Consider the following 18,540-nt stretch of genomic DNA (forward strand, 5'->3'; position numbering starts at 1 on the left):
GTCCAACCCTGGGCAGCGTAAGTGGAAGACAGAAGACAGTGACTGTGTTGCACACACTCTGCCTTGGACCTTGTATCCTGAGGAGTTGCTTTCTTGAGGAGCTGTTTGTTTTGGCTTTCTTTCTGTGGTGCCACCTGACAAGTCACTTTCTGAGGAAAGGAAAGGCAGTTGAACTCTGTATCGTTATTGAACCTGCTTCCCCAGTTCAAACACAAATGGATAAGAAAGATTAACATTGCCTATGAATTCTTGCCCTTAAATAAGTCCTGCGGAGTTCAGCGTGGCATATTCCCAAGAAGTAGCGCATAGGATTTCAGCTTCTCTGCAAGCATTTCCAGCTGAACTGACCTCTTGAGTACCATATTTTTCACTTTATAAGACGCACCAGACCACACGACACACCTAGTTTTTGGAGGAGGAAAACAAGAAAAAATATATTCTGAATCCCAGAAGCCAGAACAGCAAGAGCGATCGCTGCGCAGTGAAAGCAGCAATCCCTCTTGCTGTTCTGGCTTCTGGGATAGCTGCGCAGCCTGCATTCGCTCCATAAGACACACACACATTTCCCTTTACTTTTTAGGAGGGAAAAAGTGAGTCTTATAGAGAAAAAAATACGGTACATCAATTTGCCTAGAGCAATAATAAAAGCTACCCCTGTAAATGTAAATATGTCCAGTATGGTTCTCCTCTTTTAAAAGTTGTGAATCTGACTACCAAAATGTCACAGAGGGAGCATGTGGAGTGATGGAAATTTGATTCTATCTTGAAGCTGGGTTTGGTACAGAACTGGCTTGATTACCCTGATGGACGACCTGTATTTTCCATTTCCCCTAAAGTTAAAAAAAGGCATAGGAGTCTGTTGGGACGCATCCTTTTATTTTCTTCTAAGATAAACTTGTCTCTAATAGAGAAGAAGAATAAAAAGCTCCGCAAGTTTCCTGGTGGTTTTTGTCCTGCTTGTCAAGGGGCTCTGCAGCCCAAGAGATTTTAGAAAAGTAGTCATCTTTTTTTAATCTGCTTTATAAGCTCGCTTTCTTTTTGAATGCCCCCTGTATACATTAAGCCTTTAAACATACAGGCATATTGAGGCATACGAGAAAATCTGTGCTGAGCAGAAAACTTTATTCCAGTTTCACAGTGCTGCATAGCAAGGTGCCCTTTGTCTGTAGTGCAAATACCGTATTTTTTGCTCTATAAGACTCACTTTTCCCCTCCTAAAAAGTAAGGGGAAATTTGTGTGCGTCTTATGGAGCGAATGCAGGCTGCGCAGCTATCCCAGAAGACAGAACAGCAAGAGGGATTGCTGCTTTTACTGCACAGTGATGCCTCTTGCTGTTCTGGCTTCTGAGATTCAGAATTTCTCCCCCTTGTTTTCCTCCTCCAAAAACTAGGTGCGTCTTGTGGTCTGGTGCGTCTTATAGAGCGAAAAATACGGTAGGTATCTTTGGACATGTGAATGCTTGTTGGGCATGGTTGGCTGTTTCATTTTTGTATCTGACAAAACATCTCATGCAAGATTTACAGCCTGGTAAGTTGTTACAACAGCTCTGAAAACAGGTGTGTGTAGCAAAGAAGCACACAATACAAACCACTTGGTTGGTTTTTTTTTTTTGCTAAGACCAATGGCTTTCTACCATGGGAATGTATAATACCTTCCTCTTGACACAACAACAGCTTTTCACAATGCCTTACTTTTAACATCCAAGACAATGTTCAACCCACTGAGGTCTAGCTCTGATGGCCTTCTGGCGGTTCCCTCACTGCGAGAAGTGAGGTTACAGGGAACGAGGCGGAGGGCCTTCTTGGTAGTGGCACTCTCTCTGTGGAATGCCCTCCAATTAGGAGATAAAAAACTTTGAGAAGGCATCTGACAGCAGCCCTGTATCGAGAATTTTTTAACGTTAGACATTTTATTGTGTTTTTATATGTGCTGGAAGCTGCCCAGAGTGTCTGGGGCAATCCAGCCATACAGGGTATAAATAATAAAATTATTATCATAACACGCAAAATGCTATAATTTTGTCTTCAGGCCAATGGACTTTTCCTACAACAAGCAGGTTCTTTGTACTTGATTTAATATTATTATTACTATTATTAGAATTGATATACTGCCCCATACCCGTGGGCAGAATATAATCAAGATATAAAACTACAAAATACATAATAAAAATAAAAACAACAATCCAATAGCCCCCCCCCCATATATTTTTTTAAAAAGGGCATAGGATGTAAATCAGATCAACCAAAGTCCTGGTTAAAAAGGAACGTTTTTGCCTGGCGCCTAAAGGTATATAATGAAGGCGCCAGGCAAACTTTCCTGGGGAGAGCGTTCCACAGATGGGGAGCCACTGCAGAGAAGGCCTGTTCTCGTTTTGCCACCCTCCAGACCTCTTGAGGAGGAGGCGCACGAAGAAGGGCCTCAGATGATGATCTCAGGGTCCGGATAGCTCCATATGAAAAGAGGCAGTCCTTGAGGTATTGCAGTCCTGAGGCATTTAAGGCTTTATAGGTCGAAACCAGCACTTTGAATTGAGCCCGGAAACTAATTTGAAGCCAGTGCAGTCGGAACGGGATCGGTGTAATATGCTCAAGCCGTCTTGCTCCGGTGAACAACCTGGCCGCTGAATTCTGCACCAGCTGAAGTTTCCAAACCATTTTCAGAGGCAGCCCTACGTATAACGCATTGCGGTAATCTAACCTTGAGGTTATCAGTGCATTGACCACAGTAGTTAGGCTATCCCTGTCTAGATACTGTAAGGGCATAGCTGGGCCACCAGCTGATGGAAGGCACTCCGGGCTACTGAGGCCACCTGAGCCTTGAGCAACAGCAAAGGATCCAGGAGTACCCCCAAGCTATGAACCTGCTCCTTCAGGGAAAGTGTAACCCTATCAAGACTTGAAGGACTAATCCAAATTTCATCCCCTTACTCCCTCTTTTGGTTGTGCTTAAGAGAGGAGGAGCAGGCCATTCCTGCCCTTAATAATTATTTAGGTCACATCTACACCAAGCGTAATGCATTTGCCCTTTACCAATATTTCTACCGATTTTGGCCAGGGCACCGGCTTCAGACAGCCTGCCAATCACTGTCACCTTTGTTTCAGGCTCCTGTTCCCTTCTGTGCCTGAAGAGGGCTCCAAGTGGACACAGCATGCATGGTTTGCTAATCTGAGGTCAAGAAGTTCTCCATTTGAGGTCCCTGAGCCCTTGGCAGCAAGGGGAAAGTTGCATACTGCCATGCAAATGGCTCATTCAGGCTTGTTTTAATCTTGCCCTTCATATCCACTCCTCAAATATTTCCAAATGCGTGAGAGCTGACGCAGCCAGTCTTCCATTTGTTTATCACTCCTCCCCATATTTCACCCGATTGCTGGCAGTGCTGATTTTTAGTTGATGTATTTTCAGTCGCATTGCGAAGGGTTGCTGGTTTATTTATGTCTAGAGAAGCCCAGCTTTGTCCGAAGGATAACTCTTATTGAATATGATAAAGATCTTTTGTCACTTGTTTTGTTTGCAGGTGTCTTTTTATAAGACATCCTCTAATCCCTTCAGGAAGAAATATTTTCTCCTTCTTAAAGAAGAGAGAGAGAAGAGAAGAGAAAGAAATCAGTATTAACTAAGTATAAAAGCTCTGAGCCCCTACCATTGTTGTTGATTCTTTGAGGGACATTTCCCAACAGTCATTGTTCAAATGGTTGTCAGGAGGAATCAAGTGAAACTCAATAAACAATGCCGTAACTGGTTCCTCTCACTTTGTGTGCAGAAGCTTTTCTTGAGAGGATTTGCATTGAAGAAGTGGTCCATTTTCGAGTTATCATAGGGTCATTTAGAAGCATTCCAGCCTTTTCTCTTTTTTGCTTTCCTAGCAGTTGCATATTTCAGTTCTGCACAAATAAGCTTGACCTATCTAGGCCTTGGAAGACTTCGAGGCCAGCACTGGAGGAAGAAAAACAAACCTGCAAATACCTCAGGGATGCTTTTGCTCTTTCCAGAGTTAGGGTATAGATGTTAAGAGAAAAATGTAAAGCTTCCTGCTTGCATTGTTATGCTGTATGCATGTATAATAATTGATTTGATTAGACTGGATCGCTTTCCTGGAATGCAGTCCCCAAACATAACTACTTGGAAGTAAGCCCCATTGAGTTCACTGAGGCTTACTCTCGGTTAGTCGGTACAACATTGCACAAATTATTGTATTCCGTGAGACTTCTAATTGGGCTTCTCTAGAGATTTTTCATAAAGTACTTAATTCCAAAATGCTAATATATAGGATTTGTGTCTGTTTTTAAGGATTGTGTGTTTTATATTCACAAAGACCCTTACTTCAGAACGTCTAGATGTGACCTGCAATTTTGTGTATGTTTTCTTGGAAGAAAATCCCACTATTTTCAGTAAGCATGTTTAGACTTGCAGCCGTAAACTTGAAGAGAGCTGTGTAGATGGACCCTTGATAGCTTTTGACCCTAGCTAGCCACTTTGAAAAATACTGGCTGTTGAATTATGCCAAATATTTTAACTCAAGTTCTTCACATTTCCTTTAGTTTTGCCTTGCTAACTCTCTCTCGGTATTATATATTGATTTTTAAAGAATAATTTTGTAGGTTTTTTATTGTAACAAACAAATTATCCAATCAATAAAACTACAGGTTATCTTGTCACTCAGCTTCTGGACCAGAGGAATTTAGAAAGTTGAAAATACTTTGTCCATCAACTTTAATTTCTCCCCCCCCCCTTCTCCTCAATGTCGAGTTTGGGTTTTTTATTTTATTTTAAAGCCCACCTCAAGACTTTGCTTTGTTTCTGGAGAAACATTGTGTGCTCTCTGCAGCTGCCCTTGGAGAGAGAGAGAAAAAAAGGCCAGTGATTTATTGAAGCAAGCTGAATTGAAAACCCCCTTTTTTCCCCTCCCCAAAATCAACAGCTTGACTGAGTTTAAATAACTGACTTTTCATATCCTTTCATCACACACAAAGACCTAATCCTGAGACTACTTGAGCCACCAATGTCGGCTGTGGACAAGACCACCACTGGAAATGTCACTCCCTTCTCACCACACACAAAAACACATTGACTGCAGCTTTATGAAGTGAAAATGCCAAAGAAAAGGAAAATGCGAACGAGGTGGCCACAGTCATTTTTCTCCCCCCAAAAAGGGGGGGGGGGAGAGAAAAACTGCTGCATCTGGATATTAAGGACAAAAAGTGCCTAAGACGACGATAATAGCTTGGGTCACTAGCTTTCATAAGTGCAAATGAGTGGAACTGCCTCTGTTTGTTTCAACACCACTGACCCTTATATTTTATTGTGTGGAAATGTCAGGGAAAGTGTGTTGAAGGCATTCCGGCCTCTTTTAGCTTAACAATGCCTTCGTCATTTTGAGATTCCCAAGTGCTGCTCCACCCCAACCGCCTGCCCTCTTTCATGGGCAAAGTAGACTTATACAATTTTTGATAATGATTACATTCACATTCCTCTCTTTTTAAATATAGTTTATAAGGTAAATGCATTACTTGATGCTTGTGTGTGGATTTGCTTAATCCATAAGAACAGAAGCCCCCTATTGATTTATTGTAGACCGGCCTCTCATTGGCCTCTGCCTTTTTTTTTTAACGAAAAACGAGCAGGCAGGGAGAAGGAAAAATGCCATTCTTGTTATTTAAACAACTCCTTTTTGGAGGGGATTTGAGGACACCTCTCATAGCAGTTCTGTGAGATGAGCCAGAGTAGAAATGATCTTCAAATCTGACGTTGGGTGGGCTTGTATGAAGAAACTTATATAGCATAGCACACTACCAACAGAAGGTCCCTTCCATCTTGTCTTGTCTCCTTGGGATTGTGTGTGTAGATCTAACCCAGAGGACACCAACACAGTGCCCACAGGTACCAGTGTGCCTTCTGGTATCTCCTGTGGCACCATGAAAGGTCTCACCTCAGAAATCCACAATGCACAAGGGTCTCTTTGCTCTTCTTGCTCAGTTCCTGTTCTACATCAGACACACACCCCTTAAAACATGCCCACATTTCATTGGGTGCCAGGATTGGACACTAACCCTATCCTTTTCAAAAAATGTGTGTGTGTTTGTGTACAAAATCTCCACCATCGTTGCACAGTCTCCTGACAAGAAGATTGTGGGGGGGAGGAAGAAAAGACCAAGCAAGGTCATTAACATTTCTAACACCTTCTCAGCTACTACAAATCTTTTAATTCTTCTGTCAGTCAGGGAGTGTAACAATCCTGTTCTAAATGGTGATAAGTACAAATCTTCCAGATTGCCTTAAACTATTGATATACTATAGATATGACTTATGTGCTTACAAACAAAGTACTTTTTTCTGTTTGGCAAAAAGAGACGGCAGATTTCACTTTTTGATTCAAAGGAGGGAGGGCGATCTTTAAGCATAATTTGAATTGCCGAGATGTGTTTACCGGTGTGGCGTCTTTACAGCATAAATATGCATAAATAAGCTAAACCAATCTGGGAACAAGACTTTATCTCTGGCAAACATCCCCCCCACCAAAGTCTTCTAAAATGTGCTCCTAGGTTTATGTGCACATTTTTTTATCGGATTTTAGAACTCTTTTCACTTGCTTTTCATGAGATTTAAAAGTGATACACTGACTGATAGGCAAACCTTCCAGTAGATTTAAAGGAGTAGCATTGATAGCGGCAAATATTTGCCCCCCCCCCCATCAACCATGAAAATTATGGGTTGGGTAGCAGAAGATGAAGAGCACAAGTAAGAGGCTGCTGTTGAAGTCCTGTTCTGTTTATCCTCCTGTCTGTTTGGCCATTGTGAGAATAGGATGGTAGACCAGTAGACCTTTTGGTCTGGTCCAATAAAGCTCTTCTTAAGTTCTTAAGCACCTTCTTGAGAAGAGCAGAGGGATGCAGATAGTTTTTGTCTGACCTGACCTGTGCGTAAGAGTTGGAAGGGACCCCAAGCTAAAGCATCCAGGACAGATGGTCATCCAGCCTCTGCTTAAAAGGAGTGTCTTCACTCCCATCGTTCAGCCCGGACACTGAGGCCCAGCTCAGAGGGCCTTCTGGCAGTTACCTCGCTGCGAGAAGTGAGGTTACAGGCAACCCAGCAGAGGGTCTTCTCAGTACTGGTGGAACGCCCTCCCATCAGATGTCAAGGAAATAAACAACTACCTGACTTTTAGAAGACATCTGAAGGCAGCCCTGTTTAGGGATGTTTTTAATGTTTGATGTTTTATTGTGTTTCTAACATTCTTTTAGGAGCTGCCCAGAGTGGCTGGGGAAACTCAGCCAGATGGACGGGGTATAAATATTATTATCATTATCATTATCATTATCATTATCATTTAAAACCTCCAAGGAAGGAGAGTCCACCACCTCTTGTGGGAATCTGCTCCACTGTCGAACAGCTCTTACTATCAGAACGTTCTTCCTGATGTTTAGTCAAAATCTCCTTTCTTGTAACTTGAAGCCATTGATTCGAGTCCTACTCTGCAGAGAAGGAGAAAACTTGCTCCATCTTCCATGTGAAATGAGCTGCTTTTTTTTTTTAAAAAAAAAGCAGAATTGTTTTGGATTTTCCCTTGAAATTTCTAATTTATTGTGCCTCAGCGGGACCTTCTAAATTAACCTTGAATTGCACTTCCAGTGCCTACTCGAATACTTTCAGTAGTGAAAAGGCTAGGGCGGGGGGGGGGCAAGTTAGAGAAAGTCAAGGGAGCCCATTCCTCCTTTTATTTATTTTAATCATGGCCCATGGACCTTTCACTGCCGTGATGCAAGGTGTGCTTCCAAGGATGTTGTTGTATTTGCATAGGTTAAAGAGTTGTTGGGAAATCGGGCAATTAGGTGCCTTAACTACACAAGGCTTGGTCGCCACCTATGCATAACTATGTCTGCCTTTTTGAGACTACTTCATTAAGAGTTCATTTGTATGCAATTTTGACTTTCCAAAATGCATGCACTACCTTACGGTGATCCGCCCTGTCATAAATGTGATGATAATAATAAGGTGTCATGGGCTGATCTAAAGCACCTTTCGAAGATGGAGTCAGACATCTGTTAGTCATCTTAACAGTTTTCTCCTCCTGTTTTGCTTTGATCCCAGTGAGACTTTAGTTGTATTCTGCATAGTATTGCTTCCCCTTTGACAGCTCTTTGTTTCTAAATATTGCAGCCTATAATCGCTAGGAGTCCAGCGACTTCGATGGGGAATTGGAAATTTTAAAGGCCTAAAATATTCCACAGTGTTGTAACGTTTGGAAATTTTGTCTGGCTCAATTTTGTTGCCCAATGGGAGCACGTATGTTTGTGGAAGGCCTCTTAAGTTCCTTAGGATTTCTTTTGTTTGTTTGTTTGTTTAAAAAAAGCAGGAGTACGGTATTTTTTATATTATAATAAAGACTTTGGGGTTGAGAAAATAACTGGGCTCCTTTTGTGATTTGGTTGTTGCAGACTTTGCTTCAGATATGTGGCGTGGTGGCAGTGGCAATTGGAGTGATTCCATGGATTCTCGTCCCTTTGATTCCACTCTTCATTCTTTTTATCTTTCTTCGACGGTATTTCTTGGATACATCGAGAGACATTAAACGTTTGGAATCTACAAGTATGTATTATTGATACGGCTTGTTTTAGGCATCATTTAATTTATTTTTTAAAAAATGATATTTATTAGGAGTTTGAAAGTTACAGAAAGAGAAAAAGAACAATAGAAAATTAAACAAAACAAAACAATACCTTACAATACATAAAAAAACAGCAACAAAAACAAAAAACAAAACAATAAAACAACGAAAAAACAGAACAAAAACATTTAAAAACACATCCAGCCTTTCCATGTCTTTACCTTTCATATACTTGTTTCATCGACCTCCTCACACCTCTCTTTTTTGTATTCTAGTTCAATTAGCTATTTCAGCAAGTCCTTTCCATCTTTCTCAATTTTCATTCTAAAATTTAACTTAAGACATTCTAACCTTAAATTTTCCACTTTGGTCCATTAACAATCTATTTTTACTTAAGTCTTTATAACATTTCTGCTAAAGCCATATAACTTCGTTCCAGCATCCTTCTAACATTCATTAATTTTGCAATATTTCTGTAAATATACTTAAATTTTTTTCCAATCTTCTTCCACCGACTCTTCTCCCTGGTCTCGGATTCTGCCAGTCATTTCTGCCAATTCCATGTAGTCCATCAGCTGATTTAGGCATCATTTAAGAGTGCAAGAGGCTTAAAAGTTTTTCCCATCACATAAGGACAGTATTGGTTTCTCTCCCCTTCCATTTTGGGGAAAACTAAGGAGTGCCTTGATGATGATTTTCAAATGCTTCTTGTTCACTTGTCTCTGTGTTGTTGCGACAGCTATTAAATAGGTCATGTAACATTCTGCTTCTAGGCCCAGAGCAAACAACACCACCACTACTGGGTCTTCTAAGTATGGCTGGATTCACATGACCTCTTATTCCATTTTCATGATGTTTCCCTTACTGTTATATTTGAGCTTTCACGCAAGGTAAAAGCCACTTCTGGAACTGTAGTGGCACAGGTTTGGCACTCATTTTAATCTTATTTCCAATAAGATTTTTTTTTTCAGGGAACAAAAAACATGGAAATGAGTGCTAAGCTTGCACCATATTTCGCTGAAGTTTCAGAAGTCCCTTTTATGTTGTGCGAAAGCTCAGATATAATGCGGCACTTAACAGTACCTGTGTAAGGTAAAAAGCTAAAGGACCCCTGGACAGTTAAGTCCAGTCAAAGGCAACTATGGGGTTGCGGCGCTCATCTTGCTTTCAGCCAAAGAAGCTGGCGTTTGTCCACAGACAGCTTTCTGGATCATGTGGCCAGCATGACTAAACCTCTTCTGGCGCAACAGAACACTGTGACGTAAGCCAGAGCTCATGGAAACACTGTTTATCTTCCCGCTGCAGCGGTATCTATTTATCTACTTTCACTGCTGTGCTTTCGAACTGTTAGGTTGGCAGAAGCTGGGACAGAGCAACAGGAGCTCATCCCATTGTGTGGATTCAAACCACCAACCTTCTGATCGGCAAGCCCAAGAGGCTCAGTGGTTTAGACCACAGCGTGTATAAGGTACGGTGCAAGGTCAGGGGTGGCCATCAAAGCCACTCCTAAATTTGATGACCCTTGCCATTGAAGCACATGTAAAGTTGGGGTGCCAAGATGGATGCACTTGGCACAAGCCCTGAAGTTGCCTTGAGCTTGGGTTGAGTTCTCCTCACTGGTCCATTGACATGGCTTCTTCACGCTCTGTGTTCTCATCTTTACTGCTAAAGATGCTCTTGGGATGTCCTCCTGATGCTACTTCTGCTTCTATCTTGTAAAGTAAGTGGGTACACCCAACTAATCAGCAGCCCACCCAGGTTTCTCTGACTGGAGGCTGTGTTACCCATGTACGGCCTCGGTCCAGTATACCTGAAGGAGCGTCTCCACCCCCATCATTCTGCCCGGACGCTGAGGTCCAGCGCCGAGGGCCTTCTCGCAGTTCCCTCATTGCGAGAAGCAAAGCTACAGGGAACCAGGCAGAGGACCTTTTCGGTAGTGGCGCCCGCCCTGTGGAACACCCTCCCATCAGATGTCAAAGCGATAAACAACTACCTGACATTCAGAAGACATCTTAAGGCAGCCCTGTTCAGGGAAGTTTTTAACGTGTGATATTTTACTGTATTTCTGTTTTCTATGGAAGCCGCCCAGAGTGGCTGGGGAGGCCAAGCCAGATGGGCGGGGTATAAATAATAAATTATTATTATTATTATTATTATTATTATTATTATTATTATTATTATTATTACTAAACAGTATCACATTCTCACTGGTAAGATGTAACCCAATAAGTTTCACAATTATGTGACTTGGTAAAAATTAAAGTAGTCCGTTCTTGAGAATTCTGAATCACAGAATACTTTATCAGTGATAAGCATGGTTAACATAACCTTGGAGGAAAACCCTCTTTCTCTCTCTTTTATATAACTGAGTAATAAATACCATACATTTATTCAGATAGAACTCTTAGTTGAGAATGATGGTATCATTTAACCCCTCATCTTGCAGCTCGAAGCCCCGTGTTCTCTCATTTGTCGTCATCGCTCCAGGGACTTTGGACTATTCGTGCTTTCAAAGCAGAGCAAAGATTCCAAGAATTATTTGATGCGCATCAAGATCTTCACACAGGTTTGAAAAAAATAAAATAAAATAAACATTTTGCAGTTCGGTGGAATTGAGTCGCAAAGCTTCTGCTGAGCTGTACTACTCAAGATGCAGGTGAAGAGTAAGAATTTTATAGCTACCCAGCTATTAAATTCTTACTTTGAGACTGACAACCCTCTAGCACAAGCATGAGGGAACCTGTTTCTCTTCAGCTTTTGTTGGACTACAACTCCCATCATCCTTGACTAATAACAGCTAAGGCTGATGGGAGTTGGAGTCTATCAACTGCCCTTTATTCCTTTCCTACTCCTTGCAAGGATCCTTTTCCAGATTGGCTGAAGCCCTCAACAGGAGCGCTGCTCTTAGGGGTTTGGGATATACTGCAATATTGTGTTGCAGGTAGGGAGGGATTTCGGGATTTCTGGCCCCTGACTCTTCCGAATGTGTTCATTCGTAAGTCTGTTCCATCCCATTTCCGTGTTAGTCTACAAGTACCATCTGCACAAAAACGTACATTTTAATATGTATTAAAACACAGTGGTACCTCGGGTTACAAACGCTTCAAGTTACAGACTCCACTAACCCAGAAGTAGTTCCTCGGGGTAATAACTATACTTCAGGATGAGAACAGAAATCGCTCTGGCGGCAGCAGGAGGCCCCATTAGCTAAAGTGGTACCTCAGGTTAAGAACGGTTTCAGGTTAAGAACAGACCTCCAGAACGAATTAAGTTCTTAACCAGAGGTACCACCGTATGTCATTTTAAAAAGTACTTATCTAAAAATATGCACTCTAGAATGCATTTTGATACTTTTTTAAAAAAATCAAGAACTGCACTGCAGAAATTGGAGATGTGTGGAATTCACATTGGTCTGAGAGGAGTGGATCAGGTCAGCTTATGTCAAAATTCTCGCACTTGCAGATCATCCTTTATTACTTCAAGGAAAGTTGCTATTCAGAATTTTATAATTTGCCTGGACAACCAAATTGGAATATTCTGTCTGGTAACAAACAGAGAAATGGTATTGTACTGTATACTGGTAGACTCATAACACAAAAGACTTCCTGGCTAAAGATGCCCCATTGGTCTTAGTGTGGTCCTGAAGTTCCCCAGGCTTAACTGTTCTTCAGAGTATGACTTGGCCTTTGACATAAACATCCCCCCCTCCTTTTTATTTTCTTCTTTCTTTTTTAGAGGCTTGGTTCTTATTTTTGACGACCTCTCGATGGTTTGCCGTACGCCTGGACGCCATCTGTGCCATCTTTGTGGTTGTGGTTGCCTTCGCTTCTTTGCTCCTTGCTCATAGTGAGTATATTTGCTGGAGTAGCAGCTACTCTTCCACAACTTGATTTGCGTTATCATTTTCCTCTAATTGTGCTAAAGCCAACAGCTAAGTGAATTATTCTCTGCCCAAAAGTCAGAGATCTGTAATGGGACATCTGTGTTCAAAAGTGTTTTGGCTTTGTGGTATTACAAGTGAAGACCCCACCAACATGTCTCATGTGATGATAGATTTTAAGTTTCTTTCTTATTTAATAAGATTTTTATTAAATTTTCTGCTTTACAATCTCAGATAAACATTTTACATACTTAGAATATCAATGACTTTGCTTCTTTTCCTCCCCATGGTTCATTTTGCATATCTTATATCCCTGCATATTTTACAAAAACTATACCAATCGGTTTTCCATTATTACATCCATCAAAAATTATTTACACTGTTGAATTTACCTGAATGCTAACAGCGTTTTCAGTTGTACACAATTATTTTCCATAAACGTTTTCTAATCTTCTTTAAATGCATGTTCTTCTTGTTCTCTTATTCTGTATGTTAAGTCTGCAAGTTGTGCATATTAAATTAAAAAGTTTGTATAAAAGTTTTGAAACTTTCCTTCTTTTTTCCTCGGTATAGCTCTAGATGCGGGGCAGGTTGGTTTAGCTTTGTCCTACTCGATCACGCTCATGGGAACATTTCAGTGGGGAGTTCGGCAAAGCGCTGAAGTCGAGAACCTGGTAATATCCATTAGTTCCAATTGGAAGCCTTTAAAATACTTTTTGTGTTGCTTGGGCATTGCAGTTAAATGCCACTGCTTTCCAAAGCATGATGTTATATACACCATAATACATGCTTTTTGAGTTTTGCATAGTAACACAATAATTGCTTGTTTAGTAACATAATAATTGCTTGAAGGTATGCAAGCTGGAAAAAAATAATGTTAAAATTACTCCTGTAGTTGCTGATATTGATAAAGAAGGCTTATAGTTTGAATTCCTAGTTTATAGATTGCAGTAATATAATGCAAAATGGTTAGGCTGCTAAAGAGAGTGACTTATGGCTGTCTAGAATATAAGCCATCATGATGTAGAGTGGGAATCAGAAAACTGAGCCCTTGGCACCTTTGGGGAGGAAAGATGGGATATATATTTAATAAACAAACAAACAGACAAATTCAGACCAAGGAGAAATAGGTTAAGGTTGAAGTTTAGGTGCCGATACATCATAATGTGTCAGGTCTTTGGAATTTACCTGCCCTGGTTAGATATCTGTAAAATGGAACTGAAGAACAGTCCACTTCTCTGAGGCCTGAGGATTTGATAGATGTTAAAAGATAATTCTCACCTTAGGGGATCACAGCATCATTGTTTCATCCATTTAAGGAATTTGGAAACATTTGTCAAGAGAAGTGGCAAAAGTCTTTTGGAAACCATATAAACCATCATTTTTCTGCCCTTAGTGGTAGAAACACTGGCACTGACTGGTACAATTATGGAGGAAGGAGTGGGTGGTGGAAACCAAAGCATTCAGGTTGCGAGAGAAGTTGTGGATTTGAGAATCCAATCCTGGTGACTAGAAAATTAATTCCTTGAATCAGCTTCTGTAATTGCAGACAGGGTTGTTGACGCGCATCTGGATTTGTTGCTTTGTTCCAGATGATATCAGTAGAAAGAGTCCTGGAATATACAGAACTTGACAAGGAAGCACCTTGGGAGACAAACAAGCACCCACCACCGGATTGGCCAAGCGAAGGTGTTGTTGTGTTTGAAAATGTGAACTTTGCTTACACCATAGATGGTCCTTTGGTACTGAGACATTTGTCTGCTGTAGTGAAGTCAAAAGAAAAGGTACATTTTTTTTGGTTTTTGGTCACCCAGGTAAAATGGATCTTGAGAGTCATGTAATCCGGGCATTGTGAACCTCTGACCCTACAAATGTTGGGATCCAGCTTCTTTCCCTACACACTGTGGGCCATATGGGTGGAACTTATGGGGAAAGCTTCCTAGATAGACATTCATCCCCCCCAAGAAATGGGTCCCTTCTAAGTGAAAGTTTCACTCAATGTGATACTTTCTTCCCCAAGACTCTAATTCCCTCCTTATGAGAGTGGCTAATTTTACCAGTTGACAACAGACTTTGTGCATCACTGCTGCTCTGGAAGGCCCTTGATTTTCAGGGGACTTTGGGGTCTGCACCCATCTATGGGACTACTTGTTGTTTAGTCGTGTCTGACCCTTCATGACCCCATGGACCAGAGCACGCCAGGCACTCCTGTCTTCCACTGCCTCCCGCAGTTTGGTCAAACTCATGTTGGTAGCTTCGAGAACACTGTCCAACCATCTCATCCTCTGTCATCACCTTCTCCTTGTGCCCTCCATCTTTCCCAACATCAGGGTCTTTTCCAGGGAGTCTTCTCTTCTCATGAGGTGGCCAAAGTATTGGAGTCTCAGCTTCAGGATCTGTCCTTCCAGTGAGCACTCAGGGCTGATTTCCTTAAGAATGGATGTGTTTGATCTTCTTGCAGTCCATGGGACTCTCAAGAGTCTCCTTCAGCACCAGAATTCAAAAGCATCAATTCTTTGGCAATCAGCCTTCTTTATGGTCCAGCTCTCACTTCCATACATCACTACTGGGAAAACCATGGCTTTAACTATACGGACCTTTGTTGGCAAGGTGATGCCTCTGCTTTTTAAGATGCTGTCTAGGTTTTCCATCACCCTTCTCCCAAGGAGCAGGCGTCTTTTAATTTTGCGGCTGCTGTCACCATCTGCAGTGATCATGGAGCCCAAGAAAGTAAAGGAAATCCCGAAAAGACCCTGTGCATCAGTAGAAAAAGCCTCATCTTTTACTGGATACAAATTAAGAGTATTGTAAGCTGAAGGCAGATCTACCAGTTTTCTCTTGTGCTATTATATAAGGGTTTTTTTGGGGGGGGGCACATGCCAGACTAGAGGACTATCACTTATGCATCTCTTTTTGCTGGGGACAGACAAGGAGCAGTGGGTTTTAAGTTCAGGAAAGTAGAGCAATAGAGACTTAAGAGCAGTTCAATAATTGAATAGGGAGCTTATGGATTCCCATTCATTGGAAATAATTCAAAAACAGCTTGGAATAACATCTCATAGTGGGGATTTTTAGGGGTAAGATAACCTTTTTCCCGGATTGTGGATTATATTAGATGCCCCATTGGGCACCTCTGGTGACCACATATTCCTGCGTATCTAAAATGCTTTCTCATCCCCCTAACTCCCAATTGATTTCTGAAAAAGAATGATTTTCCTTACGAAAAAATTTCCAGCTTGTCTTTTATTTGCAGAGAGATGACTTCATGGGAACAAGCTGGGTGGGAGTTGACGCTCTTGAGGTTTTTATGCAGTGCGTCTGTTTATCTCTTTCATACTCCTACTTGCCTTTGGGCCCAGCTCACTTGCCGGGGTAATAAGCCATTCTAATAGCGGATAAGAAGATTTGCATTTCACGGGAAGAAACAAACAAAATAAAGGATGAGAAATAAGAGAGAGAATTTGTTGCTTAGGCAGTGGCTCAGTGCTGCCTGCATTTCTTGGTCTGCTTGGTTTTCTTTTACGTTTTCATTGCTAAAAGAAGAGGGTTATTGTTTCTTTGCCATCATAAAGAAGAGATGCAGTCAATTATTATTATCATTATCATTATGCTTGCTATTTTTTATTTTATTTTATTATTAATAGGGCATAGCAGTAATATTATCAGGAGTTGCCACACTGAGAGCCAGTGTGGTGTAGTGGTTAAGAGCAGTGGACTCGTAATCTGGTGAACTGGGTTTGATTCCCTGCTCCTCCACATGCAGCTGCTGGCTGACCTTGGGCTAGTCACACTTCTTTGAAGTCTCTCAGCCCCACTCACCTCACAGAGTGTTTGTTGTGGGGGAGGAAGGGAAAGGAGATTGTTAGCCGCTTTGAGACTCCTTAGGGTAGTGATAAAGCGGGATATCAAATCCAAACTCTTTCTTTCTTTTTTTTAAGGCCCAAGGGTGCATTCAGATTTTTGAGCAAATGTTTTTTCACACCATCTCTCTCCAACATTCGGCTCCAGTAGAATCAATCCTAGACTTGGAAATCACATAATGCTAGAAGAGTAAGTGAGACAGAGTTAGCCACCCTCACCAACTCATGTCCAAGGAGGCAGTGGGGCACGGGCAGGCCTGCAGAGGCATTGCTGGCACCAAGAAATAGATCTCAAAAGCATCATTGCAATAGTGGCACCCTTTGCAAACTATAGATTGTTTTCCTTTCTCACTTGTACCTTCTCCAAAGCCTTTCCTACAGACTGCCTTATCATGATGGGGAACTGGCAGAGATTCTTGTTGTCAAGCTCATCTCCTATTCCTTTCCCTCCCTAATCTAACTTTGGGAGTGATCCAGTGCACAAGACGCTGGTGTAAAGCAAGCCGGTGTAAGAGACCTAAATCCCCTGTTGCCGTTAGCAGCTCACTTCACCCCATACGACAAAGCATTTCCCCCCGACATTGCTCAGTGCCTTCTTTTTCATTGGATGCCAGCCTGAAAGAGGAATTGTTGACAATGAGCATAGCAGCTGCAGTTTTATTTTAAGTACCAATGTTTATAAAACGCTTTCATGCTGCTAATGCACTTCTGCACATCAGTGACATCAGAGGAAACACTTGAACTCTTTTGTTCTAATACCGAACTCTGCACAGTTTTGTTTCCTTGCTCTTCCCTTTTAAAAATTATTATCATTCAGCTTTCTTATCCTCATCTTTGCTTCTGAAGGAAGTCACGCTCTTTCGGAAGTCATAGCACCTCCGTCTTTCTGCTCCTTGTGAAAATCAAAGCTGGAGGGATCAATCTATTTTTCAGACGTTTGTTCACATTTCAAAGTATCTGCTTTGCTTTCCAGCAGCAAAATTGAAAGAGCAGCAAAATAATTGTTTTAAAAAGCTCTTTGTCTCACATGGTTGAGACTACACAGCCAAGTACATTCAGTGTCTCCTTCTTTTGGAGGGTGAAAGGTGCAGTCGAGAGTGGTTCAGGGTTCGAGGCCTGTTAGAGTTCTCCCACGGTTCAATTCCAGGAGGAGAACAAATGACCGGCTTATTGTAGCACACTTTGGCATATATGTATTTCTGAATACTTCTAACTGGAAGGAGATAAACCCAGAGCAGTGCCTTGTGCAGCCACCCTGCATGCAAACGTTTAGTGCAGAGAGGAAGGCAGAATTAGTTGCCCCAAGTTAAGGCATTGGTGCCTTAAGGTAATTTTAGACTCTAGAAGTGGGCTTAATCAAAAAAACCAAACTCTCACACAGGGGGAGAATGGATGGTGCCCCTTCACCCAGTCTAGAACAGCTCTGCCAGGCTCTTCCCACACAGTGATGCCATCATCACTCCAGTGCTGCTGATCTGCCCATTCTGCCTGCTAAAAGATTTTTGTTGTTATAGATTCTGTCATATTAAAGAGTTAATAAAAATATATGTACAGTGTCTTTTCTGATGGCACAATATTAGACTGCAGTGAACATGTCCTCTCAGATCAGCTGATGTTATAAACAAACCACTTACACTTACCTGCTCTTTTTTAGGTGAATTATTTTGTTTTTGTGTGTCACGGTTTTATATATATTGTGTGTGTGTATATATATATATATATATAATGGTGAGAAGCCACTCTGGACCTCTGAGAGGGTCTAGCTCGTGCCGTGGACTTTGTACTTCCAACAACTGACCTCATATTCTGATTCAGAGGTCTTGGGTTAATATTTTTGTTGTCTCCATTTCCCCTTTTTATAATGGAAAAGCCAGTGACCTACCCATGAGACTTGCTCTGAGGTTAGATTAGAGAAAGGAAATGCTATTCCTTTATCCCAAAGAAAATGTTAATAATGTTTTATAAGCCACCCCATCCCTGAAGGGTTAGGGCAGGCAACAATAAATTTAGAAACAAATAAAAAATTGCATTAAAATTTAAGATCAATTTTAACAGCTGAGACAAGACAGTTATGCCTTAAGGGAAAGGGCGGGAATCTTAATAAATGAAGTAGATGGCAGATATTATTAATGGAAACGCTTTTGTTTTATCCATATTACTTTGGCCTTGTATGGCAGTACCTTTATACCACTCAAGT

General features: G+C 41.4%; 1 protein-coding gene across 1 annotated transcript in view; it reads left to right on the plus strand.

Moving 5' to 3' along the window:
* The window catches only part of ABCC4 (ATP binding cassette subfamily C member 4 (PEL blood group)), a 166,861-nt gene that overhangs the window by 105,999 nt on the left and 42,322 nt on the right, over positions 1 to 18,540 (plus strand). The window contains exons 21-25 of the mRNA XM_083501067.1: positions 8,434 to 8,584; positions 11,050 to 11,169; positions 12,339 to 12,449; positions 13,057 to 13,157; positions 14,076 to 14,267. Of these exons, the coding sequence (XP_083357193.1) occupies positions 8,434 to 8,584; positions 11,050 to 11,169; positions 12,339 to 12,449; positions 13,057 to 13,157; positions 14,076 to 14,267 (675 nt within the window). The remainder of the gene's footprint in view (positions 1 to 8,433; positions 8,585 to 11,049; positions 11,170 to 12,338; positions 12,450 to 13,056; positions 13,158 to 14,075; positions 14,268 to 18,540) is intronic.

This window comes from Podarcis liolepis (genome assembly GCF_965112155.1).
Source record: "Podarcis liolepis genome assembly, chromosome: 4".
In the NCBI taxonomy this organism is placed as follows: domain Eukaryota; kingdom Metazoa; phylum Chordata; class Lepidosauria; order Squamata; family Lacertidae; genus Podarcis; species Podarcis liolepis.